This window comes from Dendrobates tinctorius, unplaced genomic scaffold (assembly GCF_039654945.1).
Source record: "Dendrobates tinctorius isolate UK_male_01 unplaced genomic scaffold, ASM3965494v1 ptg000028l, whole genome shotgun sequence".
NCBI lineage: Eukaryota > Metazoa > Chordata > Amphibia > Anura > Dendrobatidae > Dendrobates > Dendrobates tinctorius.
Window position 1 is genome coordinate 54,233,565 of NW_027361696.1, and position 19,489 is coordinate 54,253,053.

Genomic DNA, 19,489 nt, shown 5'->3' on the forward strand with positions numbered 1-19,489 from the left:
AATCCAGTTTTCTCCTGTTCTCCAGTTAAAACAATCCAGTTTTCTCCTGGTCTCCAGTTATAACAATCCAGTTTTCTCCTGGTCTCCAGCTATAACAAACCAGTTTTCTCCTGGTCTCCAGTTATAACAAACCAGTTTTCTCCTGGTCTCCAGTTATAACAAACCAGTTTTCTCCTGGTCTCCAGTTATAACAATCCAGTTTTCTCCTGGTCTCCAGTTATAACAATCCAGTTTTCTCCTGGTCTCCAGTTTTAACAAACCAGTTTTCTCCTGGTCTCCAGTTATAACAATCCAGTTTTCTCCTGGTCTCCAGTTATAACAATCCAGTTTTTTCCTGGTCTCCAGTTATAACAATCCAGTTTTCTCCTGGTCTGTCTCCAGTTTTAACAAACCAGTTTTCTCCTGGTCTCCAGTTATAACAATCCAGTTTTCTCCTGGTCCCCAGTTGTAACAAGTTTTCTCCTGTTCTCCAGTTATAACATTCCAGTTTTCTCCTGTTCTTCAGTTATAACAATCCAGTTTTCTCCTGGTCTCCAGTTATAACAGTCCAGTTTTCTCCTGGTCTCCAGTTATAACAGACAAGTTTTTGCCTGTTCTCCAGTTATAACAATCCAGTTATAAAAAGAAAATCCCAGAACCACACAGGGGGACCTAGTGAGTGACTTGCATAAAGCTGGACCACCGTAACAAAGGCTACCATCAGTAACATATTACGCCACCAGGGACTCAGATCCTGCAGTGCCAGACATGTGCCACTGCTTAAGGCAGTAGATGTCCGGGCCCGTCTGAAGCATTTGGATTATCCAGAAGAGTATTGGGAGAATGTCATATGGTCTAATGAAACCAAAGTAGAAACAAAACTCATCATGTTTGGAGGAGACAGAATGCTGATTGTATCCATAGAACACCATACCTACTGTGAAGTATGGGGGTGGCAACATCATGCTTTGGGGCTGTTTCTCTGCAAATGGACCAGAACGACTGATCCGTGTATATGAAAGAATGAATGGGGCCATGTATCATGAGATTTTGTGCGCAAACCTCCTTCCATCAGCAAGGGCATTGAAGATGAAACATGGACGGGTCCTTCAGCATGAAAATGATGCCAAGCACATCGCCAGGGCAACAAAGGAGTGGCTACGTAATAAGCATATGAAGGTCCTGGAGTGGCCTAGCCAGTCTCCAGATCTCAACCCCATAGAAAACCTTTGGAGGGATTTGAAAGTCCGTGTTGCCCAGCAACAGGCCCAAAACATCACTGCTCTAGAGGAAATCTGCATGGAGGAATGGGCCAACATGCCACCAACAGTGTGTGCCAACCTTATGAAGACTTACCGAAAATGTTTGACTTTTGTCGTTGCCAACAAAGGATATATAATGAAATATTGAGATGAACTTTTGTTAATGACCAAATAATTATTTTCCTCCATAATTAGAAAAATAAATCTTGCCAAATCAGACAAGGTGATTTTCTGAATTTTGACTCTCATAGTTGTGGTCTGCCTATGATGTCAATTACAGGCCTCTCTCATCTTTATAAGTGGGAGAACTTGCATAATTGGTGGCTGATTAAGGCTAGGTTCACATTACATTAAACAGCCCGTTCAACGCATAGCGTTGACGGGCTGCATTGACGGTACAGCATAACGCGATCGCGTTATGCTATATTCTTTAGCGCAGATGAATCATCTGTGCTAGCACAGATGATTCATCTGCGCTAGCGGTGACGGAGCCTCAGACGCTGCAGACCGTGTCCGAGGCTCCGTCAGTGAATGACAGCACATCGCGAACACGTGCCGCTTTACGGCATGCGTCGCAATGCGCCCGACAAAGGGGCTGAATGGCAGCGTTAACGGACTGCATTACACCGCGTTATACCGCGGTGTAACGCAGTCCGTCTAATGGACGGCCTAAACGTAATGTGAACCCAGCCTAAATACTTTTTTCCCCCACTGTACATACTATAGAGGCAGACCTCATCATTGCTGTGTGGTCCTTGAAGAGTGGGATCCCACCTCTGATTAATCCCATTATATTGGCTTATTGTGCAAAACTTCCTTATAAGCAGCTTCATTTTTACGAAACTAAGATAGTGGAAAATTGTTAGGTTCACTATGTGGGGTGGACACTCAAAGCCCAAGGCCCAGGTGGGTACACGGGCCTCGGGTGTTGGTGCAGTAGGCAGTTAATGAACTAGGGAAACAGGTATCAGAGGTACGAGAGACCATAGACAGACAGAACTCGAGGAACAGATAGCGGAGATCCTGGAGACCGCAGACAGATAGCAGAGGTCCTGGAGACTGCAGATGGGATGCAAAGGTCCTAGATACCACAGACAGTTTATGGGGAGGAGGACTCCCAGACAGTGAAAGGACAGGTACCCAGGGGATCGCCATAAGGGTTCCTGAGGGAACGATACTGGGAGGACAGTAAAAGGAATGACTTGACTGAAGTTGTCAGGGAAGCAGGGGCGGCGCGCTGAAGTGGCAGTTGACAGAGAGCAGGACAACAGACAGGAAGCCGTGTGAGACAGAGAGGACCGAGGGAGCAGACGGTGTGTTGTGGAGAGACCGACAGGGGCCTGTGAAAGGAAAGCTGCGGACTCACTGACTAGTGACACGGCCGCTCCCCGCATACGTTCCCATACAGCCACTCCCGCTGCTTCCCACCCTGTTGTGACAAGGCGGCTACCTCAGGCGACCGCTGCGATGACAGACCATTCCTTTACAGCGGTCAGGATACTGCCCCCCTGCCTTCTCCCACAGCTGCGGCCCTGTCATCACCGGCCCCAGGGGGCGCCACCTTGCTACAGGCGGTAGTAGAGGCCCCCGTCCGGTTTGCTAAGGGACCCTGAGCAGAGTTTGGTGAACGGTTATATTTAGAGACTGCGTCATTACCGCGCCCCATCAGCACCGTTTCTTCAGGGCCTGTTGCGCCCCACCAGTATCGCTTCTTCAGGGTCTGTTTTGCCCCACCGACACCGTTTCTTCAGGGCCTGTTGCACCCCACCGGCATCGTTTCTTCAGGGCCTGTTGCGCCCCACCGGCACCGTTTCTTCAGGGCCTGTTGCGCCCCACCGGCACCGTTTCTTCAGGGCCTGTTGCGCCCCACCGGCATTGTTTCTTCAGGACCTGTTGCGCCCCACCGGCATTGTTTCTTCAGGACCTGTTGCTCCCCGTCGGCACCGTTTCCTCAGGGCCTGTTGTGCCCCACCGGCATTGTTTCTTCAGGGCCTGTTACGCCCCACCGGTATAGTTTTTTCAGGGCTCGATGAGCCCAAACCTTCCCGGAAGATCGAGGCGTCAAGGTAGCCGCATCAGCGACCTCTAAGCGGCCGCATCTGCAATCTTGAGCGACGCATGGAAGGATAAGTGGACTTTTGAAAATACGTGTTATAGTTTGGCCATAGTCTGGCTTCCGTCACCCGGACTAGCCGGGTTACTCGTAGTTACACAAAAAGTACCGTTTAGTTTATTGAGTCCCTGCGAGGACAGATTGCTTGTTCCCCCGTTTTGTCTGTTCAGTATAGCCCAAGTGACTTCAATTTATAAAAGTTCATTATACAAGTCATACCCTGTCTCGTGTCTCGTCACTGCATCCCGAGAATCTGCCACCGACCCTACACTTGGCGTAGTCAGCAGGATGCAGTCTCTGAGCACAGACAGTGGTGCACCAGATCAGGGTAGAACTGTAAACTCTACAAATGATGAGGGTCCCCGTACCAGCATATCATTGGGGGCCATGCTGAACAACCTGCCTACATTTTCTGGCTCCAATACTATGTTATGGAGCTGGACACAGCGGATGCGGGGGCTCTTTCGGATGCACCCAATGACCCCTGATCTGGAGGCTGAGGTGGCACTCATGGCACTGGACGGGGAGGCGCGGAGGTCAGTGATGTTGAAACCTCCGGGTCACCGCAACACTTTTGAAAAAGTGTTACAGATAGTAGAACAGACCCATGGGGACCCTACTGATGTGGGAGAGTTAAGAACCCGTTTGTTTAGTCGGATGCAAGTAGAGGGGGAGACGATCACAGTATGTCCTCCAAGAATTGCATACGGCTATAGAAAGAAAAGACGGGGTAGGGGCAGGACCTGTTGACATTACCCTACGTGACCTACTGGTGACTGGTTTGCAAGATCCATTAGTCAAACAGGCACTGCGGGAACAGATCAGGATGAATCCCCGAATAGATTTTTCAGAGGTGGGAAGTCAGGCACGTGCTCGAGAGCAGAAGCAGGGGATGGCAGTCCCCATGGGGAAAGTCCGAGGTGTGGAGGCCTCCGCGAATGTAGTCAACGAGCCTCAGTGGGTGGAAGAGATGAAGCAAGAGCTGAAAAGTATTAAGGGCGAGTTGGTCGAAGTAAAGAGAAGAACCGAGATCGGGACTGGACGACCTGGCTTTAACCCCGGCTTCTGGGGATCACGCTCCCCGCGGGGTGGTCAACCTACACAGGCCCAGTGTTTTGAGTGTGGAGAACCAGGCCACTTTGCCCGAGAGTGTCCGCGGCGTGGGAGATACCCACCCTGGCCGCCATTAAACTAAAGGGCTCCGGGCTGGGGGGACGCCGCTCGGAGCCGAAAACCACAATTAGGGGTGGTGGAAGTCCCGAAGATTAGGTAGCAAAATGCCCGGTGGTTTGGGCAGAAGTGGAAGGCCGGGCCGTCCGGTGCCTGGTGGACATGGGGTCACAAGTAACCACTATGCCCGCAACGTATCTTCAACAGAACTTCCCGGAAGCAGCAAGGCCTCAGTGGGGGCCCGTGATCAGACTAGTAGCTGCCAATCAACTGCCGGTCCCAGTTGCCGGGGTGGTGTGGGTGCAAGTGACACTGTGCGGTAAATCCCTTGGTCGCAGAGGGGTGGTACTGACTCAAGGAGAAGCTGATAAGCAACACCCCGTCACCCTAGGCATGAATGTTCTACGAGAGTTCGGCAACCTACTGCTCAATGACCCTACACAGAGGATTCTGAAGCAGTGGGGTTCTCGCACAGTCTAGGGACAGGTATTCCAGCAGCTGGTGCGGGGAGCATGAGTACATCAGGACCGCCAGGAAGGCGAGGCTCTGGGTAAGGTCATCATGCCAGCGACTCCCCTGCTTGTGTTACCTCCTGGACAGACTGTGGTGGCCCTGCCCCTTCGAGCCCCAATACCCTTGGAGGGCGTGGAGGTGCAGGTGGAGCCGTGTCACTCGGAGCGCTTACCTCCTGGCATACTGGTGGCCTGTTCCCTGGCTACCGTGCAAAAAGGAGCCGTCCTGGTGCGCTGCGTTAACCTTGAAGACCAAGACACCGTTCTGAAAGCATGGACTGTGCTGGCCAAACTAGTAAGACCTTTAGAAGAAGTGCTGCCAGCTCCTGCGGTTCAATTACAAGTACACCCCGAGGATCCTTGGGAAGTCACAATACGAACCTTACAGGCCCATGAAGTCTCGGCACAAGAGAAGGGCCGAAAGATTTTGGAGCAGATGCGGGCCGAGCTTTCTGGATTAACTGCAGCCCAACTCTCACAGATAAAAACATTGCTGGGACAGTACCATGAAGTATTTGCTAGTCATGCGGACGATTTTGGGTGTACTACCGCCATCACTCATGAAAACCCCACAGCAGGAGAGGCCCCTATCCGGGAACGATATCGACAGATTCCACCACAACTATATCAAGAGGTGAAAACTTTGCTGGCCCAAATGCTGCGAAAAGGGGTGATACGGGAAAGTCAAAGCCCCTGGGCGGCCCCAATCGTGTTGGTCCGGAAGAAAGATGGTACACTACGATTTTGTGTGGATTATCGTAAACTGAATGCTTGCACTATTAAAGACTCATATCCACTGCCCCGTATAGAAGAATCCCTGTCCGCCTTGGGAAAAGCAACATATTTTTCAACCCTGGACTTGGCCAGTGGGTACTGGCAGGTGCCCATGTCAGAAGAAGATAGAGCCAAGACGGCGTTCATATTGCCCATGGGACTGTTTGAGTTTAATCGGATGCCGTTTGGGCTGGCCAACGCCCCCGGGACCTTTCAGCGATTGATGGAGCGGTGTCTGGGAGATCTCAATTTTGAGGCTATGTTGATCTATCTGGACGACATCATCGTCTATGCCGCCACCTTTGAGGACCACCTGAAGCGGTTGGGACAGGTACTCAGCCAGTTGCAAAAGTACGGGTTGAAGGTGAAGCCTCAGAAATGCCACCTATTTCGCTCCCAGATTGAGTATCTGGGTCATGTCGTTTCGGCAGAGGGTGTGAGGCCATCCCGGGAGAAGGTTGCTGCTATCCAGGAATGGCCTACCCCCGAGACGGTGAAAGATGTGCAGGCTTTTCTGGGGTTAGCCAGATATTACCGTCGCTTCGTAAAGAATTTTGCATGTCGAGCTCGAGCCCTGCATGACCTGCTGAAGGGGGCTCCCGCTGGGGCCAATGGGTGAAAAATCCAGTGGCAACACCCTCAGGAAGAGGCCTTCCGAGACCTCGGATGCCCCAGTGTTGGCTTATGCGGATTTCTCCCAACCGTTCATCCTGCACACTGACAGGAGTCTTCACGGGCTGGGGGCTGTGTTGTCACACGTTCAGGAAAGCCGGGAGAGAGTGATCGCATTTGGAAGTCGCTCACTCCATGACTCCAAGCGTAACCCTGACAATTACAGTTCTTTTAAGCTCGAGCTCCTCGCAGTGGTGTGGGCTATGACGGAGAGATTCGCAGAGTACCTAGCGGACTCCGAGGTGGTAGTGCGAACTGACAACAAACCCGCTGGCTCATTTGGAAAACGCCAAATTGGGGGGCTCTGGAACAGCGATGGGTGGCCCGGATGGTGAAGTACAATTATAAGATTATCTACAAAAGAGGGGCCGAGAATGTCCATGCAGACGCCCTCTCCAGAATTCGACATACAACTCCAGGACAGAATCGAGACGAAGAATTAGAAGGAGAGGAAATGCTGTTCGCTCTCACTGCGGCCGTGCTCACAACTGACAATAAAAAAATATCTTCCTCTGAGACCCCAAGGGGCATATTAGAACATCCCGGGATAAGTGGATACAACAGCAACAAGAAGACGAAGAGGTTGGCCTTCTCAGGACATGGGTCGCCGCTGGGCAATTACTCCCTGACTCTCAACAGCAAAATTTGACTCATGACCTGTTGCTTATGCTGCGACAATGGGAGAGGTTGGTTATCCGAAAGAGATTATTGTATCGTAAAATAACATCACAAACAACCTCAATGACGGTTTAGCAGGTGGTTAAGCCAGGAGCCCAACTTCACATACTGGCTCGGGAGGCTCAAGAAAAAGGGGCCCATTTCGGACCAAAAAAACCTTTGCAATGGCTGCAACAGAAAGCTTACCACCCGCGCTTGCCGGCTGTTGTGGACGAAATTTGCTGGACCTGCCGCTTGTGTGAACTAGCCAAACCACCCGCTCAGCGAGCCACAACACAGACTATTGTGACCTCAGCGCCCCTTGAGCTCCTGACGGTGGATTATCTGACCATTGGGCCCGCATTTCAGGGATACGAACACTGTCTCGTTATGGTAGATCATTTCACCAAGTTCGCTGTGGTCACCCCCACTCGGGATCAGACCGCAGAATCAGCTGCCTCCGCCATTTGTAGAAACTTTATACAAAGTATACGGCTGTCCTCAACGAATACATTATGATCAGGGAGCATGTTTTTTGGGAAAAGTCATGGAAGAACTACATCACCTCTATGGAATTGACAAATCCCGGACTACACCGTATCACCCGCAAGGGAATGGGGCATGTGAACGATTTAATCGGACATTGATTCAGATGTTGCGCACTCTGGAGAGTGACAAGAAGGCCCGTTGGCCCGAATATGTTTCCGAATTAGTTTGGGTCTATAACAATAGGGTACATCGAGTGACTGGCTATACCCCCTATTCCCTGTTGTTTGGGCGAGAAGGTAAAGGGATCACGGAGGTGGAGTTAGACCCCGAAGAACCTCAGCCCTGGACTGCAGTGTCGTCTTGGGTCCGAATTCATCGCCATCGGCTGCAAACTCTTCACCGAATTGTACACACCAAGCTCCGAGACTGGGAGCACCCAGGGAAGAGTGCAACCCCACCTCCTCACCTCCAAAGCGGGGACCGGGTGCTTGTACTAGATCAACGCCCCCAGAACAACCTGGAGCTGCGTTGGGAAGAAAGTCCATATCGGGTCTTACGCCGTATCCATCCGGACGGACCGGTGTACGAAATACGTCCCGAGGAGGATGAAACACTGCCCACTCGTGTTGTGCATCGTAATATGTTACGCCCATGTACTTCCTCCGACCCGAAGCAACCGGAGCCTAATAGGTCGACATCTGAACCGTCTTCCGTATGTTGGGACCCGGACGACGACGAAGATTGTCTCCCCGGACCCGGAAGCCCTCCACTCAGTAATAAATCATCTGACACAATTAACCCACCCGCACCAACCAGCCCACCGATGTCCACCACCCCAGATGACTCTACCTCAGTCGAACTTAGACGCTCCGAGCCGGCAAACCCCCTGAACGATATGAGCAAGATCAATTCATATGGCAACGAACATTGAAACCTCTACAGACCGATCTCAATAGACTAAGGCCCTCGCCCGAGGACTGGCGAGCTTACAGGGTGGAGGAGTGTGGGGAGGAGGACTCCCAGACAGTGAAAGGACAGGTACCCAGGAGAACCTGCCACCGACCCTACAGGGTAGCAAGGATCCTAGAGCCCACAGACAGGTAGCAGAGGTCCTAGAGACCACAGACAGGTAGCAGAGGTCCTGGAGACCTCAGGTGGGTAGCAGAGGTCCTAGAGACCTCAGACCGGTAGCAGAGGTCCTGCAGACTTTAGAAGGGTAGCATAGGTTCTGGCCTGCAGACCTTAGACGGGTAGCAGAGGTCCTGCAGACCTCAGACATAGCAGAGGTTCTGCAGACCTCAGATGGGTAGCAGAGGTCCTGGAGTCTTCAGACAGGTAGCAGGGTTCCTAGAGACCTTAGGCAGGTAGTGGTGGTCCTGGAGACTTTAGACGGGTAGCAGAGCTCCTGGAGACCTCAGAGGGGTAGCAGGCACAGGTCCTGAAACCAGCAGATGTTAGCAGATGTCCTGGACTCCTGGAGACAGGTAGCAGAGGTCCTGGAGACCGCACACGGGTAGCAGAGATCTTAGAGCCGCAGACAAACTAAGAGTCTTAAATAAAAAAAAACACAGCTGTGTTTCTTGGGAGGCCTTATCTAGGCCCAGGTAGATGATCACATGTGAGCACACCAGGCTACTTGCAAAGCCTGACATGGAGCAGCACAAGAGAGTTTAGAGGAATGGGGAAAGGAGCAGAACCCAGACCCAGGACAGGTGTGTAATAGAAATTGGCCCTAAATTTAGAAAGTAACATGTTGGGGAGGAGGGGGCAGCAAATCAATAGTTTGCCAATCAGAGCAACTCTCATAGCTTATAGATCTTTTTGCCTCTCATTTAATGTTTTTGGATATACTCTTCTTGGTTGTAAACGTCTTCGCTGGCTGGATGATGTTGATTGTGCGCCTGCTGTGCGTTTCTTCTATGTGCCAGCCCCTTGTTTTACCGCGGCGCTCCTGTGTCTAGTCCCTGGTTATAATGCTTGTTTCTGTTTCTGATCCTCCGCTATAATGTTCTTGTTTTTGAGTCTCTGCTATTCTGTTGATATAACATTCTTACTTGATATTCATTATTTACAATGACAGCTTTAGCTTGGATGACATCGGCTACATCAACCATTTCTAAAGCAGTGTTTGCAGGTTCTTTGATGCTGTCATGCTCATGTAATAGCATTCACAATATTAATGCCATGTAATGTATTCTCTTTTTCCATCTCTTGTAAATACACGCCCTTTTCGGGTCCTTTGTGACATCTGCCTTCATGCAGTGACATATAAGAACAAGCTTTATTTTTTTGGTTCCCGTGAACTGAAATAGCTTATCCTCTACTTCATGACTGAATATATTTCCCCGGTTGGTGTGTAATAGTTTCATCTTTTATTAATTTTATGTTCATTGTCCATTTCTGTATTGATCTTTAGTTATCCGTTTTCTTTTTATCCAATGCAAACTCTTTAAAGAGTAATAGCAAAAGTTTTGATAGGAGGAGATCCGGGTGCTGAGATCTGATTGCTGAAACAGAGGATAAGAACTACTCTCCTCTTAAATTTAAAGGGTTATCTAGGAATAAGTTTGTACTATGGGTCTAAAAACTAACAGACAGTCAATTGCTACCTAATTGCCTGTTACGGTCGGCGTCGATCTCTATCAGCACAGCGTGGTTCCAGACCACTCCTGCCAGTAATTCAGTAACTTCTGCTGATATCATGTCTACAGCGTAGGGGCTTTTTTCTGCTCAGGTCTGTTGACGTCTTTGCTGATTGACAGCCGGCTCCCCGCTTCCTAACTGCGGGGAGCCAGATGTCAATCAGCATGACGTCAGCAGTCACTCCATGTTGACAGAGCAGCCAAGAAGAGGAATAGCTGCTCTGTTGATGTGGAGCAGCTGAATAGCTGGCAGGAGCGGTCAGACACTCTGAGCTGGCACCGTGTAGAACAGGGGTCCTCAAACTTTTTAAACAGGGGGCCAGATCACGGTCCCTCGGACCACTCGAGGGCCGGAATATAGTTTAAAAAAAATTAGGACCAAATTCATATGCACATTGCACATATCTTATTTAGAAATAATAAAACAAAATGGGAACAAATACAATATTAAAAATGAAGAAGTAGTTAAATTATCAAACTTACCGATTTTTTTGGGGTTCTTCGAATATCCAACACTTCGAGTCAATTTTTTCGCTTTCTTGATATCATTGTTTCCTAGGGATTCAAAATTGCTATTAGTAAAATACCAACATATATACAGCGCTACAAAAACAATATACCAGCAATAAAATTTCCCACACAGAGACATACAGACTGCACTGCCCATCAATGCGGCCTGATCAGCGCCCATCAATGCGGCCTGATCAGAGCCCATCAATGCGGCCTGATCAGCGCACATCAATGCGGCCTGATCAGAGCCCATCAATGCGGCCTGATCAGCGCCCATCAATGCGACCTGATCAGTGCCCATCAATGCGGCCTGATCAGTGCCCATCAATGCGGCCTGATCAGTGCCCATCAATGTGGCCTGTTCAGTGCCCATCAATGCGGCCTGATCAGTGCCCATCAATGCGGCCTGATCAGGGCCCATCAATGCGGCCTGATCAGCGCCCATCAATGCGGCCTGATCAGCGCCCATCAATGCGGCCTGATCAGCGCCCATCAATGCGGCCTGATCAGCGCCCATCAATGCGGCCTGATCAGCGCCCATCAATGCGGCCTGATCAGTGTCCATCAATGCGGCCTGATCAGTGCCCATCAATGCGGCCTGATCAGAGCCCATCAATGCGGCCTGATAAGTGCCCATCAATGCGGCCTGATCAGCGCCCAGCAATGCAGCCTGATCAGCGCCCAGCAATGCAGCCTAATCAGTGCCCATCAATGCGGCCTGATCAGCGCCCAACAATGCGGCCTGATCAGTGCCCATCGATGCAGCCTGATCAGTGCACATCAATGCAGCCTCACCAGTGCCCATATTGGTGGAACTCCACTTTTACCACAGGCTCAGACTAGTGTGGTGCAAGAATCCCCAATAGGCAGCATTGGTCCCTAAAAGGTAGGTAAATGTCCCCAATAAGCAGCACAGGTCCCCAATAGGTAGCACAGGTCCCCAATAGGCAGGTAAATGTCCCCAATAGGCAGCACAGGTCCCCAATAGGCAGGTAAATGTGCTCAATATGTAGCACAGTTCCCCAAAAGGCAGCACAGTTCCCCAATAGGCAGCACAGTCCCCAATAGGCATCACAGTCCCCAATAGACAGGTACAGGTCCCCAATAGGTAGCACAGATCCCCAATAGGCAGCACAGGTCCCTAATAGGCAGGTAAATGTCCCCAATAGGCAGCACGGGTTCCCAATAGGCAGCACAGTTCCCCAATAGGCAGCACAGGTCTCCAACAGGCAGCACAGGTCCCCAATAGGCAGGAAAATGTGCTCAATATGTAGCACAGGTCCCCAAAAGGCAGTACAGTTCCCCAATAGGCAGCACAGGTCGCCAATAGGCAGATACAGGTCCCCAATAGGCAGGAAAATGTGCTCAATATGTAGCACAGTTCCCAAATAGGCAGCACAGTCCCCAATAGGCATCACAGTCCCCAATAGGCAGCACAGGTCCCAAATAGGCAGCACAGTCCCCAATAGGCATCACAGTCCCCAATAGGCAGCACAGGTCCCCAATAGGCAGAAAAATGTGTTCAATATGTAGCACAGGTCCCCAAAAGGCAGCACAGTTCCCCAATAGAAACGCACGTAGGGGCTACACGTGTGGCATACTAATCAGCTATGGGTAAGCGTTTTTGAACAGGTTTTCAATATGTGGCCTCCAAACTAAGATTTTGAGCTACTATGCTGTGACGGTTTATTACTGTGAGGGGGTCACTTTGTGGGATGTTTTGGATATCTGAGAGTAAGACTTGAAGCACTGGCACTTTATTCATTTCTGTATATCCATTATACACACTTTTTACTCCATTGCTCTTAGTATTGCTGCATGTGTGTTTTTTCTGCACCTGAATTCTTCATCATATGGAGCTCTTTAATCATGTGACCCGTCTTTATGTGTTTCTTGTTTATATCATGAATCTTTGAGAATAAAACTATTTTAATTATTCTTCTTGGTGGATGTCTTTACTCCAAGTGTTTTTGTATACAAGGTATTGGGAGTTATTCCACAGCTCCACAGCTAGTGCATGTTATGGGGTGGTCACCATGGGTCAGGGCCACCTGTAATCATATGTTCACTGCCCTTGAAATCTTGTTTGCTACAGTTCCCCAATAGGCAGCACAGGTCGCCAATAGGCAGCACAGGTCCCCAATAGGCAGATACAGGTCCCCAATAGGCAACACAGGTCCCCAATAGGCAGCACAGATCCCCAATAGGCAGGTACAGGTCCCCAATAGGCAGCACAGGTCCCCAATAGGCAGGTACAGGTCCCCAATAGGTAGCACAGGTCCCTAATAGGCAGGTAAATGTCCCCAACAGGTAGCACAGGTCCCCAAAAGGTAGCACAGGTCCCCAATAGGCAGGTAAATGTCCCCAGTAGGTAGCACAGGTCCCAAATAGGCAGGAACATGTCCCCAATACGTAGCACAGGTCGCCAATAGGCAGCACAGGTCCCCAATAGGCAGATACAGTTCCCCAATAGGTAGCACAGGTCTCCAATAAGCAGCACAGGTCCCCAATAGGCAGTTACTGGTCCCCAATAGGTTGCACAGGTCCCTAATAGGCAGGTAAATGTCCCCAACAGGTAGCACAGGTCCCCAATAGGCAGGTAAATGTACCCAGTAGGTAGCACAGGTCCCAAATAAGCAGGAACATGTCCCCAATACATAGCACAGGTCCCCAAAAGGTAGCAGAGGTCCCCAGTAGGCAGCACAGGTCCCAAATAGGCAGGAACATGTCCCCAATACGTAGCACAGGTCCCCAAAAGGTAGCACAGGTCCCCAATAGGCAGCACAGGTCCCAAATAGGCAGGAACATGTCCCCAATACGTACTGTAACAGGTCCCCAAAAGGTAGCACAGGTCCCCAATAGGCAGGTACAGGTCCCCAATAGGTAGCACAGGTCCCTAATAGGCAGGTAAATGTCCCCAACAGGTAGCACAGGTCCCCAAAAGGTAGCACAGGTCCCCAATAGGCAGGTAAATGTCCCCAGTAGGTAGCACAGGTCCCAAATAGGCAGGAACATGTCCCCAATACGTAGCACAGGTCGCCAATAGGCAGCACAGGTCCCAAATAGGCAGATACAGGTCCCCAATAGGTAGCACAGGTCTCCAATAAGCAGCACAGGTCCCCAATAGGCAGTTACTGGTCCCCAATAGGTTGCACAGGTCCCTAATAGGCAGGTAAATGTCCCCAACAGGTAGCACAGGTCCCCAATAGGCAGGTAAATGTCCCCAGTAGGTAGCACAGGTCCCAAATAAGCAGGAACATGTCCCCAATACGTAGCACAGGTCCCCAAAAGGTAGCAGAAGTCCCCAGTAGGCAGCACAGGTCCCAAATAGGCAGGAACATGTCCCCAATACGTAGCACAGGTCCCCAAAAGGTAGCACAGGTCCCCAATAGGCAGCACAGGTCCCAAATAGGCAGGAACATGTCCCCAATACGTACTGTAACAGGTCCCCAAAAGGTAGCACAGGTTCCCAGTAGGTAGCACAGGTCCCAAATAGGCAGGAACATGTCCCCAATACGTAGCACAGGTCCCCAAAAGGTAGCACAGGTCCCCATTATGCAGCACAGGTCCCCAATAGGACCCGGAGTTAAAAAGGAAAAAAAAAACAGTACTCACCTATGTCCCCTGCTGCTCTGAAGAGGCGCCCGCTCATCTCTGTCTTCTTCCAGGACAGGCACAGGCAGCGTGACGTCATCAGGCCGCGCAGGCGGCGTTATGATAATCACGTCGCCTGTGTGGTCTCTGCTGCACACTGAGGGCTGCGCAATGACTTTCCTCGGTGCCTCGTCCCGCCCGCGATTACAGGGCCCGTCGGCCCTGTAATCAGTGCAGTTTAATGTCGGCCTGGCCAGGGGCCAGATAAAAGTCCTTCACGGGCCGCATGCGGCCCGCGGGCCGTAGTTTGAGGACCCATGGTGTAGAACAGGCAGGTAGCTGCCTACCTGCCTGTTAGTTTTTAGGCCATAATAGAAAAAAATAAAATAGTCCTAGGCAATCTATTTAAGATGAGTTCAATAAAACTGCGTGGTTGACTCAGCACCGATACTTCCCCTCAAACTTCTGATATGTCTGTATAACCGGGCAAAAGTTTTCTAAAAGTGTAGTTACATTATAAAATGTAACTGTGCTTTCAACAAACTTTGCATAATTCAATAGTACAGATGAATCTAAGAAACTTTGTAGCATACTCTATCAGAGAAATCAGCTTCATTCCCCACTTCTCAGACACTTCTTCACTTCCCAACTACATCCTGAACATGTCATCTATTCAGGAAAAAACAGCTCAGATCAATCTTGCTCAGTGAAGATGGACAGCAAGCTCCCTCTGCAGCTCATTATACTCTATAGTGAAATGAGTGAGGAGCAGGGAGAGTAAACAGGCAGAGGAGAAATAAAAAGATTGATGTGAGCTTTCTTACAAGTCTATTACCTCACCCTAGAGCTTTATTCATATTCAAATTTCATATTCTTCCTTTACAGCTGCAATCCTTGACGATCAGACTGTTTGTGGTCGAGGTGAAAGGTTGGCATTGGCGCTTGCCCGGGAACACATTAACAGCCACACACAAGGATCCACGAGTGGTCGTGTAGAGGTGGAGATCTTCGAGTTGCAAAGGGACAGTCAGTACGAGACTACAGATACAAGTGAGTGCTGGATAGTATCACTTTAAAGGCAATCTCCCTCTTCTATAAAATCGTAATTGTTGAATGAAGCTGTAAAACTGTATCTATAGCAATCTATCAGCACATACTGTATGCTTTTTAGAGATGATCAAAACTATTTGAGGTCTGTATCCACAGGATGGGAGCCTTGCAGACTGCTTCCTACCTTCCTGCATGCCCAGGTCCTCTTTTGATTTACCAGCCTGGTGTGACGTCATCATTGCAGAGTGATGCACCAGGGCGGCTAAACCAAAGAGGGGCTGCGAAGGCAGTTCCGCCTAAACACCCATAGAATATAGATATAAATGCTGGACTAATGTCCTATGAATTCACTCACTCATCTTTTACACTTTTTATCTTTTGTGAAGCCACATAAATAAAAGTTACTTGTAGGTGAGAATGTTTCTGTGGTATTGTGCCATATGGATGCAAACGAAGGTGTAACTTAAAGCACTTGGGCCCCAATGACAGTTTTTAACAGGCCCATCACCTACCATGGTCGATTTATAATGTTTTGTGTCCTCATATGGGGCGTTGGGCCTTTGGTTTCTTCAGGCACTCAAGTTTTGGTGCGACAACTACAGCCCTGAGCCCATGCCCCCAATGGTACTATAGTATGCAATTGTTTTGCAAAAAGTTTTGTAACATAAAACGCTCAATCGAATACTGTTTTTTTGGCTATTATCCTGGTATCTCAGGGATAGACTCACCAAGTGAGGCTGATCCCCAAAGCTTCAGCTCTGTGTGAGCACACGTGTGGGTAGAAGGGCCCCCGGCGAGTGTCCGGGCCGGAACCAAGGGGACCGTCACCTAGGTCAGAGTTCAGGGACGGACCGTTGAGATGGACAGATGGGCTGGGGGAGGAGCCAGTATAAAAGGGGCGGGGAACGCTAGTCACCGTGAGTCAGCAGACTGGGACAGAAGCAGCAGGAGACCGTGGGAGCAACCGAGAATCAGAGCGACTTATCAGAGCCAGGAGAGACGTTCCTCGAGGATATCAGAGGGACGGCGCCCAGACGACCGTCCGAGAGCCACCCGCGGCCGCTCTGCTCTTACCCGTTGCCGCCGGCGGCCACCACTGTCCTGCTCTGGTCCGCGGCAAGGGCGGGGCCGTTGCTCGCCGCGGATTCCCCGTCGCAGCTGGTAGCTGCGCAGGTGGCCTGCCCCTCTCCACCCCACATCACTGCCGCTTGCCCCAGTCCGGGGGCTGCGGCCCACCCGTCCAAGGAGTCCTCCGGGGCCTGTGGTGCTCCAGTGTCATCAGAGCGCCGGAGTGCTCGAAGACTTCGTCAACGCTTCAGCAACTGGGCCCAGCGACTACTACGCCGAAAGACCACCATCCCAAACGGCGAGGGACATCTGGATGGCTAAGTTGATTATATAATTAAGGACCCGTAGTCGGCCATACCGCGGCCCCATAGTGACCGGCTCTTGCCGGACGTAGTCGTGTTCTACCCCATTTGTGTTTGCTTGTATAGAGCCCCTGCGAGGGCAATTCTTGTTACCCCTTTGGTTGGTTAGGCTACAACTGAGGCCAGTTACCTCTAGGCCTTTAAACGTCAATATTAAAAGCACTAAACTGTCTCGCGCCTCGTCATTGCGTCCTGCGTACCTGCGAGTACCACATTTGGCGTAGTCGGCAGGATGCAGTCTCCGAGCGCAGACGGCGGTGCGCCCGACCCAAGTGGGGCCGCGGGTGCTGCTAATAATGGGGGCCCCCGCTCCAGCCTCTCTCTGGGGGCTATGCTAAGTAATTTGCCCCGGTTTTCTGGCTCCGATACGCTGTTGTGGAGACCCCCGGGGCACCACAACACCTTTGCCAGGGTCTTGCAGATTCTGGAGGAAACCCACGGGGATCCAACAAACGTGGGAGAGTTGAGGACCCGGTTGTTTAGTCGGATGCAGGGGGAGGGAGAGACCATCACCCAGTACATGAACGGGCTCCAGGAGCTATACACAGCCATAGAGCGGAAGGACGGAATAGGGGTAGGGCCCATCGACATTACCCTGCGTGATCTGTTAGTGACCGGACTCCGGGACCTGTTAATCAAGCAGGCATTGCGGGAGCAGATCCGAGTGAACCCACGCATAACCTTCTCTGAAGTGGGGAGTCAGGCCCGGGTGCGAGAGCAGGAGCAGGGGATGACGATTCCCGTGGGGAAGGCCCGGAGCATGGAGGCTTCCGTAAGCGTTGTCGGAGAGCCTCAGTGGATGGAAGAAATGAGACAAGAGTTGAAGAGAATCCAGGGCGAGCTGGCCAAAGTGTAGAAGAGAATAGAGCCTGGCCGGCCTGGCAACCATCCCAGGCCTTGGGGGCCTCGCAATACCCGGGGTGGTCGGGCCTCACCACCGCGGTGTTATGAGTGTGGAGAACTGGGCCACTTCGCACTAGAGTGTCCGGCATGGGAGACACCCACCCCGGCGGACATTAAACTAGAGGGCTCCGGGCATGGGGGACGCCGCTCGGAGCCAGAAGCCACAACAAGGGGTGGTGGAAGTCCCGAAGATCTGGTCGCTAAGTGCCCAATAGTGTGGGCCGAAGTCGAGGGTCGTGCTGTACGGTGCCTAGTGGATATGGGGTCACAAGTAACGACCATGCCTGAGACTTACTTCCGGCAGCACTTCCCGGAAACGGCAAGACCCCAGTGGGGGTCCATGATACGACTAGCAGCCGCAAACCAACTGCCGGTGCCTGTTGCCGTAGTGGTGTGGCTCCAGATGACGCTGTGTGGGAAATCTCTCGGTCGCCGGGGAGTGGTTCTAACCCAAGGAGAAACTAACGACCATCATCCAGTTATCTTGGGAATGAACATACTGTGGGAATTCGTCAATCAACTCCTCAACGACCCCACGCAGGAGACCCTGAGCCAGTGGGGTTCTCGCACGGCCCAAGGGCAGGTTTCCCAGTGGTTGGTGCGGGAGGCGCGAGTGCTCCAGGAGTGCCAGGAGGGTGAGGCACTGGGCAAGGTCATCGCGCCGGCGGCTCCCCCACTCGTGCTTCCTCCAGGGCAGACGGTGGTGGCCCTGCCGATCCACGCCCCGATGCCACTGAAGGGCGTGGAGGTGCAGGTAGAACCATACTACTCGGAGCGCCCTCACCCTGGCATTCTGGTAGCCCGCTCCCTGGCCACAATGCGGGAGGGGACCATCCTGGTGCGTTGTGTCAACCTGGAAGAAGAAGATATCGCCTTGAAGCCCCGGGCTGAAATGGCCAAACTAGTGAGGCCCTTGGAAGAGATGCTGACGAACCCTGCGGTCCAGTTGAAGGTGCAACCCGAAGATCCTTGAGCACTAACGGTATGAACTCTACAGACTGCCATATCCTCGACCCAGGAGAAAGGTCGAGCTATCCTGTAGAGAATGCGGGCCGAACTCTCCGGCCTAGCGCCAGCCCAACTTCTCCAGGTAGAGACACTTCTCGGACAATATTACGGTGTCTTCGCCAGCCATGAGGATGACTTCAGGTGTACCACGGCCATCACGCATGGGATTCCCATGGCCGGAGCGGCCCCCATCCGGGAGCGATATCGGCAAATACCACCGCAGCTATACCAGGAAGTGAAAACCCTATTAGCTCAAATGCTTCGGAAGGGAGTCATATGAGAAAGCCAGAGCCCCCGGGCAGCCCCCATTGTACTGGTTCGCAAAAAAGACGGTACTCTGCGGTTTTGTGTGGATTACCGAAAGTTGAACGCTTGCACCATCAAGGACTCGTATCCGCTGCCCCGCATAGAAGAGTCTCTGTCCGCCTTGGGGAATGCGACATACTTTTCGACTCTGGACCTGGCCAGGGGGTACTGGCAGGTTCTAATGTCGGAGGAAGACAGAGCCAAGACGGCATTTATCCTTCCCATGGGACTGTTCGAGTTTAATTGGATGCCGTTCGGGCTGGCCAACGCCCCAGGAACCTTCCAGCGGTTGATGGAGCGATGTCTGGGAGACCTCAACTTTGAAGCCACGTTGATATACTTGGACGATATTATCATCTATTCCGACATGTTCGAGGATCACCTGCGGCGGTTGGGGCAGGTGCTCGGCCGGTTGCAG

General features: G+C 51.4%; 1 protein-coding gene across 2 annotated transcripts in view; it reads left to right on the forward strand.

The window, feature by feature from the left end:
• The window catches only part of GRIK5 (glutamate ionotropic receptor kainate type subunit 5), a 446,124-nt gene that overhangs the window by 178,505 nt on the left and 248,130 nt on the right, over positions 1-19,489 (forward strand). For both annotated transcript variants that reach the window (XM_073570753.1, XM_073570754.1), the window contains exon 3: positions 15,260-15,424. In XM_073570753.1, coding sequence (XP_073426854.1) covers positions 15,260-15,424 — 165 coding nt within the window. The remainder of the gene's footprint in view (positions 1-15,259; positions 15,425-19,489) is intronic.